This window comes from Physcomitrium patens, chromosome 3, assembly GCF_059467195.1.
Source record: "Physcomitrium patens ecotype Gransden chromosome 3, ASM5946719v1, whole genome shotgun sequence".
In the NCBI taxonomy this organism is placed as follows: Eukaryota; Viridiplantae; Streptophyta; class Bryopsida; order Funariales; family Funariaceae; genus Physcomitrium; species Physcomitrium patens.
In genome coordinates this window covers 14,718,828-14,727,348 of record NC_143412.1, presented here as the reverse complement: position 1 = coordinate 14,727,348, position 8,521 = coordinate 14,718,828, and the positions used below count along the sequence as shown (strand labels likewise).

The window sequence follows — 8,521 nt, the reverse complement described above, 5'->3', positions numbered from 1 at the left end:
CTTTGAGGTCATCTAGGAGATCTTATACACTTCTCCTTATATATATATATATATATATATTATTAAGATCACGCGATATTTTATCCAAAGCTTCCAGAATTATTTGAAGTTACATTCTGAATCTTAGAGAACTCCAAATCCAAATAATTGGAGAATGTACGCGTGATAGTTTTTTATGTAAACATATAGATCTTTTGAACATTAAAAATTTACAAAAACTTTTGTATTCAGTTTTTGGTATTAGTAGCAAAACAATTTTTGATGGTATTACTTTTAATACGTAAACTTTGAATAATGAAGTCTCTGCTTTTGAACGACTTTGCTAAAAGCAGAGATAAAAATTTAAATCAATTATCTCAACATCAATAGCAGTTAAACAAAAAAATAAATAAATAAATAAATATTGGCGACCTTTATATATTGATAGAGGAAGCAATGGCGATGGCAGTGATAAACTCTGAACTGTAGCTCCGATGATGGCGGTGAGAGTTCCGCACTTGTCTCCCTGCATGTAGCATCTGAATAGCGCCGATCTCAAACACACGTCGATAAATTTTTGGATCCCAAACTCATCACGATGTACCCAAAATGCTAAATTCTATCTATCAAAATAACTTATGTCGTTGGATAGGACTCGCCAGCCTAATTTTATCGAATTTGTCCCGAGAGCAGTTAATTGTGATATTTTTGCAATTTCTACAAAATTGTAGAAGTTGTGCAAGTCGTTCCTCTTCCAGTTTGAACTAGTTTTCAATGCTTGGTACTGTTATTGATGTGCTCTTAGAAAATTTTGATCACGCTATCATAAATCCACCAAACTCTTGTGGAGAGATTACGATGAGGATCCCTGTTGCTTGTAGGCCGAGTCTTCTGATGTGAGAAAAGTTCTGGAGCCCCCTCCTTGCCGTCGTCGCCGGCTCTTAGTTCGATGCGAAGGTGAGCACTCTTAACAGAGATTTGGAAGAAGATGGATCTACTTGTCCTTCATGGTATCATTCACATTACCTTGCAATGCGCGAAGGAAAGCATTTGAGTTTAAGGCGTTGATGCATCCGACGATGAATTGGCTGAGGTGCAGCAGCTTGTGGAGCAGCATGAGGTGTCGAAGAGCATACTGGAGCTGCCGATTATTGTAGAGTCTGACACTCCCAGCGGCAGCTTCGAAAGGAAATTTTGTGAAGTCCAAGTGAACCTTGAATTGAAGGAGGGTTAAGAAATCGGCTATATCGAGGATGTCGAGTCCGCTTCTTTTGAAGCCGTGGAAGAAAACTAGTTGTTGGAATTCGCGAAGGCGATCCTTGTGAACGCAATCATGTGGATGTTGCTTGCCTTCTGGCACGATTCGACCAAGATGGGCCAGGCCGTTGACCCCAACACACTGGTGCAGGAATTCTTCGGCTTGAGCGACACACCTCAAGAGTTCAAGAGCTTGTAGCTCGAGCAGCATGGGACGGCACCAAACACTTCGTTATCGGAGATGATACCATATTCGAGGTTCTGGAAGAAGACACCCTCTTGGGCCTGCCCACCGAGAGAGTGCTCATCCGTATTGGCGTGTAGAATGCCTACAGCCATGAGAACGGTCGAAGCTCATCCTGACTCGAATGTGAACAGAACCCCATTCGTACTCTGGTATGCGCGTTCTTTCTCAATCATCCGCTTGTGCACAGCGAGCCCTAACGCGATTACGGTGCTGATCTATTACCGACTGAAGTCTTATAGATGCAGCTCGGATGCATCAGTCGACGAAAGATATAAACTTCACGCCATTCTGTAAACGCACATCTCATTTTCCTGTGGTTTCCTGTCCACGATTCTGAGAGGATTGGAGACAATCGGAGAGTACCGGATAATCAGTTACATTTTCATGAACATTTGTCAAGGGGACGTGAGACTATCGGTTGGTTCTAGTCCAATTTCCGCGCAATCTCTAGTGTGCCCAACTTTCTCAAATCTGCTGAACTCACTTGTGGACATTGTGAATCTTTCCCTTTTGGATTAGCTTCTGAACGTGTATTATCTTTTCTCGTGTAAAGAATCTGATCAGGATTTCTCTTGCGATGGTCATGGGTATGTTACCATATCACAAGTTTCTGTGCTTGTAAGTGTAGGGTGCTTTTCTGCCCTTGGTAGCTTTTGGCTTGCTTTTCAGACGTCATTAGTATGCCCTCCTGGTATATTCCTTAAGCATTCCTTTTCAAAAGACAGCGCCAGACCTCCTGACGCATTTCTGATGAGTTTTCTGCAGAGCAGGAGAATTTTGAAATTCGACTTGATATTGTTTTGAAACCTCTCCAAGAGCGTGAGAGGCAGAGCGAAGGAGGGCGTTTTGACTTTATCGAAACTGCTGTTGAAATTCGAAATTACTACCGCAGTGAGTCACTTACGAACCTTTACACCCATCCCTGACAGAGCATGATATGTTGTCAATCTACGATCGGTTGTATTTAACAATCAGTAGTAATGGGTCGGTGAAGAGTCTTCAGCCATGTTTCTTATGTATTACTGCATTAGACAGTGCGTATCAATTTCTTGTGAGTTTGTGTAAAAACATGTGTACACGAGAACTTGCACATGTCGACATTTTCCTAAATAAAAATTTCAAATCACTGCAGCTCGTTAATGAATGCAAGCAAAACATGGGCTCTATTCAACTAAGTCAAAGGTCTATCGAGTTATTCTCTGAACCTGCAACGAGAGATACTTGCAAGTGGCTACTTAGTTCTGATTGTTGAGCAAAAACAAATGTCGCAGTCGCGGAAAAAGTTGTCTAGTGATTCTAAGAATGATTCGGATCAGCTGTATGAGAATTGTGAGCCCATCGAAAGCGGCAGCACTTCCCAAGTAAGTCAGGTTTGTCGCGGACCATAGTCTGCACGTGTTCTCACGCGGATGATTACTTCTGTGACATTATTTTAGTGAAGTGGCGTTTTTAATTTGTGAATGTTTTGGGCGTGAAAATTACGCAGGGAACATTTAAGAGCAATACAGCTTCCAAGGAGCCAAAATTAAACCCGGGTATTGCATTCCCTTTCTGCATTTGTAGGCGCTGTTCTTACGATGATCGAGAACGATCAATTTAGATTGTAATTAGGTCAAGTACGTCAGCCACTGATGCGCTTTCTCGTTTCTAATCTTGCTACAGATAATCTTTCCAATGATCGAAGGGTTCTTCTGGCTATTACTGTGGAGATCGAGGACGGATGTGTGGAGCATATCCAGTTGAAAGAAGGCGATTCTGCGGAAGCAACGGCAATGAAATTCTGTCGAGATCACGCTCTTCCAGAACAATTTGTAGCACCGCTCACGGAGCATATTGTCAGTAACATCATCAGTATAAGGTATGTGGTTCCTAGGTATTAAACGTATTGAAGCTTGTTATTGATGTCCTTGAGGTCGAAAGTCTCATCTTATATTTCAATTCACCTCGGTATGGTTGAATCGACTTTACACAATTTTGAATTTGTAGCAAGGAAGAAGGGGATATTTTGTTCCAATCTCAAGGAGATTCCCACATTTCAAACGACGAGAATTCAGCTGTGCACAGTGATGCTCCGTACAGCTCTGAGACGCACGGATCCAATGTAGTCGATTCTTTGCCCAAGGCCCAAGATTTCGGAGGTAAGCCTGTGAAAGCAGAAACGAGCGCTCTACTGGCAAGACGTGAACATCGAAGTATAGATCGGCCATTCATGGCGTCGCAGAAAACAAACAGAGACCACGGTAGTTACCAACGTTGTATACCCCGCGACGTTGAAGGGATTAAAGCACGAAAGGAAACAAGGCGCAAAAAACATAGGAAGAAAATATCGGAGCGATTACTGGCTCCTACGATCACAAGCTTAGCCAAATGTGGAGTACCTGTAAGGGAATGCAGACCGAGAATCTGTCACCCTCGGCCTCCCTCTGAAATGATGGTAAGCTTTTTGTAAGCTTGAATCAGCTAAGTATCAATTTGCCGGGGGTCAATTGAAGTTAAACTGATATTTACACTAGAGATTATCTTTTACCGAAAAAAGAAAGTTCCAACTTTAAGAATATTCTATAAGGGTGCTCAACAGCAAGCTGTGTATATGCGTCTCTACACCGAACATACAAGACATGAGCAAAGATCGAGGGAGGAAGTGAAACGCAGCAGGGCCATGTACCAGGAGAATGTTGTGAGAAGGAGGATGGGTCTTTCTAAGGTAAGTACAATGCATCACACTTGTCATGTGCTCTTGATTAATACTTTATCCAGGTGCAGTTCTGTATCTTTAGGAGCGAATGAAATAATGGAAGAAGATGTGTTGAGAGAGGAGGTTTATTCCCACTTATCCCAGTCATGGTCGTCTTGAATCAGAGAACTTGTAGATTGACGCGAATGCGTGGAATGATAGCTAAACAATACAAGAATTATGGAGAGTTGTTGTATGCTGAGGGTCTCAATATGAGGCAGAAACACATGAAGGCCGTGGCTGACAAGCAAAAGCAAGATGAGGCAAAGGAGCTGGATGGAGTCACGTTGAAGCCTAAGATCAGGTCTGTAATATCTCTGTAGTTCCATGCGAGCTAGCAACTCTTGTAGCTAGTTGGCAGCTTCGGCCGCAAGATGTGAGACCACTGTCAAACTTGTCCCCGTCGCTATCTATATCTCAAAATCTTATTCGTCCTTATATGTTTGAGCTGTGAAGCGAAAGGGCCAAAAACATAAAAAGAGCTGAAGGTCATGTTTGGAGTAGGCTTCAATACGATGACAAACCAAAGCAAGACCAACTGCAAGAGCTTCGACAAGAGGTAGCTCTTTCTGCACGTAATCTCTAACTCCTTGCAAGGATTTGAAATTCAGAATTCTTTCCAACAGGGTTTTCGTTGATGAGGCTAGAGTTTGTGGGTTGGTGCTTCAGGTGTGGAAGGAGAAGCTAACGGAGTGCACTTTCAAACCACGTATTAATTCACAAAAGAAGTACGACGATCAACCCCAGCAATTTGGTGATGCAAACTATAGTGATCGCTTTGAACAGCTTTTTCTAGACGCTGAGAACCGTAGACGTCGTCGAGCAGAATACATGGAATCATTTCCTGAAGGGTTAGCCATCTCTTCTAGTTTGTGTTTGTTCCGTATTATTCCTCACTTATATTTTCTTATTGTATTTTCAAACTAAGTTTTGCAGTGGTCTGCTCCTGTATTCTTCGTGGTTTTTGTATTATGATGAACTGGCAGACGAGGTTTAGTTTGCTGAAAAGGCCGAAAATGGCTTGGCAGGGTGACTTTCCAGCCAACTATCAACAGGTATCTGCCGTATTGGGCAATGATGGAAGAGGATTGGCAGTTCGAGCAATCTGTCTTTCGAAGACTTCTGGACAATGCTGCGGTGTTGATGGAGAAGAAGCAATTGCTAGAGCAAATGGCACATAGACCACTTGATCCACGTACTGGTAGAGCTCTATATACGCCTATCACTGGCCGCAAGCCGCAAAATGTACGCTATCTTTTCGATTTCCACTTTCTTGCATACAGAATGTTTCTCTGGAGTTGATTTCTGGTTCCAGGACATAGTTTAGGTTGACATGCGAACGGAGCAGTATTATTTTTATTTGAACGCTGTTCCTATTGAAAATTACATGCAGAGAAACCTTGGACACTTGCCTATTGGAGAATACCTGTATAGGATGAAATTTGCTTTTGACAGAAAAATCAGGATTTTAGCTGCTAGAGATTACAAAATGAAGAAAGAAAGAGCTCTATGCCGGTATGTTGGACCAAAGTCTCAGAAGCTGATTCAGCGTATAAAAGAGCGTGGTTTCAAGCAGGTCTTTGATTTCCTGGATGAAGACAAGGTTTTCCCCTGATCGATTTTCAGCTGTATAATTTTCTATGCTTGATTACGTAGTCAAGAAAATGTAGATATTACCAACAAATGTAAAGATGACTCTTTCAGAGTTGATTCTAGTTCCCTGGACTCTCTCAGCCCTTTTGTTAACATCACTGATGCTCTTACCACTTTTGATTGCAACCCTGTCCAGGACGGCTACGTGGACCTTACCACCGCCAATTTCGATCGCTTAAACGAGGATGTAATAGATGAACTTACTCGAATGAGGAATACGGAAGGAGGCAATGGGGGAGAAGAAAAGATACTAGACTTTGAGAAATTTGTAAAACTCATGCTTGTTGCTGAGGTATAATCCTTGCTTTCTTTTTAATATTATCTTCAGGCTCTAGTTTCTACTTACAAGCTTCTCTGAAACTCATTTAAATTGGTTTACTGCATATGGCGACTGATAAATTATGAAAATTTGCAACTGCGGGGCACTGATTGGATCAGTTGTTGATTCAAGATGCCTGCCATTGAGTTTTCCGCAGAGTAAATATAATTGTGGCCAACAAGTACATCAATGCCTGAAACACAAGCTTAATCCTGATCAATATAACTTCCCCTTCCACTCAGAGATGGACCAGCTTTCCCGAAATCTTGCGACTAGGAGGCGGAAATATAGGTGAGCATCAAAGTCCGATTGAAGTAGAGGTAAGAATTGGAATTATTTGTCTTGCTTCCTCTTACTACCTTGTTTCATGCATCGTAATTGCTGCTACCTTTGTAGAGTTTTACAGCTCGTAACGATGCCTTGTAATTTGGACCTGGGAAGGTTGAGTATGTGCTGCATACATACATTAAGCTGAAAATATACCTTAATGTCTTTTGTGTCATTCTGTGCCTCTATGCTCAACATGACTGCAGTTCTGTATTCATGGCAGGACACATCATGAATGGGTCAAAATAATAATTGAGGAATTTGATAAGAGACATCAGAAAGTGGAGGTATGGAGGAAGGAAAGGCAAGACCTAGAGATGGCAGAATGCACTTTTAAGCCTGAGATTAGTAATTACAGATTAAAAAAGGTATTTTTACATTCTTCTTACTTACGGAGTTGCCGAATCGATGGTCATTAGAGAAAATGTGTATTTTTGTGGATAAACGCGACTTTAGCTGTAGTCAGCAACGCCTCCCTCATGACATTAGATTTTCTTTTTTTGACATTTGACTTCAGATCTCTGAGGACGGTAAATGTGGAAACAATGTTGAGACAATCAGCGACACGAATGAGAAGGCAAAGCAAGAAATGCACGGGTTTTACATTCAAGGTGATCAAAATGGGCCTGGTAAGTTTTGTTTAACAGAGCACATACTCTTGATTTCATCAGAAGATAAGTTTGGCGAATTTTTAACATCCATGTTCGTTTGATTTTTCAGTGAATATTAGCACATATCTGATTACACAATACTCTAGAGCAATTCTTCGTTCTTATGTTGTGATGCAGAGTTGTTGGGAATACCAGCACCGTTATCTCCTCCGATGACTTCTTCATCGTCCTCGTCACGTACATGTGTTTTACGAACAATAGACACATCAGTTTCTTCGAGTAGAAGCGGAAGAAGAAGTAGTTCAGCACCTGGGTTTGATATAGTAGCCGAGTTGGACGATTTGCCGACAGCGGGCAACTCTGTCGCAAGGAGAAGCATGTTTTTCAGTCTCATGGGGGCCTGAGAGCAGCGGATTTGACGCTTCAGGGACTAGAAGTTTATATTCCAAATATAAATCAGTAAAGAACTTGAGAAACAGGCTTTAAGACCTACGGAAGCATATTAAGATATATACATTTGTTTATTAAAGGAGTTCACCCTTATGTTCCAAAAACAAAAAAAACAAAACAAAACAATTTGTATGTAATACATGACAAGCATTGAATGTTGTATTTTGTCACAATGTAGCATTCAGTTTGGTTTCACGAAGTATAGAAAACCATTTTGAAAATTAATTTAGGGAGTCTTTGTGCTTAGAGGAGAGCTTAGAGGAGAAGTGGAAAAGTTACAACTTTCAAAGCTTGTAACAGGCAAAACTTTTAAGCTTTAAATCAACTAAAAGGTTTTAAGAGGAAAAGATGAGATATAATCAGTTTTTTTCTACATGAGGTATGAATAGTGTTATTTCCTAAAATTTGTATTGGACCCTCTTTAAGTGGTTGTTTTGACCAAAACTCCAAAAGATGTGTCATAAATCTTTAACAATGTCAATAGAAAATAATATTAAAAAAAATATCAAGATTGGAATAATTAAAGTACAAGTTTCTGTCATTAGAATTATAATAAAAATACTTTTGATTATATTATAGTTTTTTTTTTGTTTTATAATAGCTCAAAAGACTAAAGTTTTTAGAAGAGAATTTTTTTTGTCAAGAAGGACATCTTTGTAATGTTCTTCAATCATAACTTCTCAGAATCGCCTTTATGGAAAAATAAGATAATTGACCGTGCTTTTGCTTTTGATTTTTATTTATTTTTTTATTTTTTTAATCAGTAAATCTTAGATAAAATTTAACACATACAAAATTCACTTCTAATATTTCCAAAAAAGTAAAAATTATTTTTAAATGCGCAATCCGAATATAATAATATAATACATGTGTAACATCAAAATGTGCAAAAAACTTATTAAGTTTTTTTTTTAAAATAAACTTTCCTATAATTAAAATTTCAT

The 8,521-nt window shown here is 40.0% G+C and overlaps 1 protein-coding gene across 20 annotated transcripts; it reads left to right on the top strand.

The window, feature by feature from the left end:
• Positions 1–333: 333 nt before the first annotated feature.
• On the top strand, positions 334–7,703 carry LOC112279540 (uncharacterized). 20 transcript variants are annotated; one of them, XR_002969045.3, is made up of 18 exons: positions 459–936; positions 1,079–2,070; positions 2,249–2,374; positions 2,616–2,853; positions 2,970–3,018; positions 3,146–3,341; positions 3,470–3,917; positions 4,050–4,187; positions 4,343–4,521; positions 4,674–4,776; positions 4,887–5,068; positions 5,246–5,462; positions 5,611–5,820; positions 6,007–6,162; positions 6,432–6,480; positions 6,740–6,884; positions 7,034–7,145; positions 7,305–7,703. XR_002969045.3 is itself a non-coding variant. In XM_073532436.2 (18 exons), the coding sequence occupies exons 4-18, from the start codon at positions 2,746–2,748 to the stop codon at positions 7,529–7,531; spliced, it is 2,523 nt and encodes an 840-aa protein (XP_073388537.1). In that variant the 5' UTR covers positions 471–936; positions 1,079–2,070; positions 2,249–2,374; positions 2,616–2,745; the 3' UTR covers positions 7,532–7,703. The 20 variants fall into 20 exon arrangements, 16 of the variants coding, with proteins under 16 accessions (XP_073388542.1, XP_024369855.1, XP_073388537.1 ...); XR_016502141.1 differs by having other exon boundaries at positions 462–936; positions 4,062–4,187; XM_073532436.2 differs by having other exon boundaries at positions 471–936; positions 6,347–6,480; positions 6,740–6,803.
• Positions 7,704–8,521: the final 818 nt, after the last annotated feature.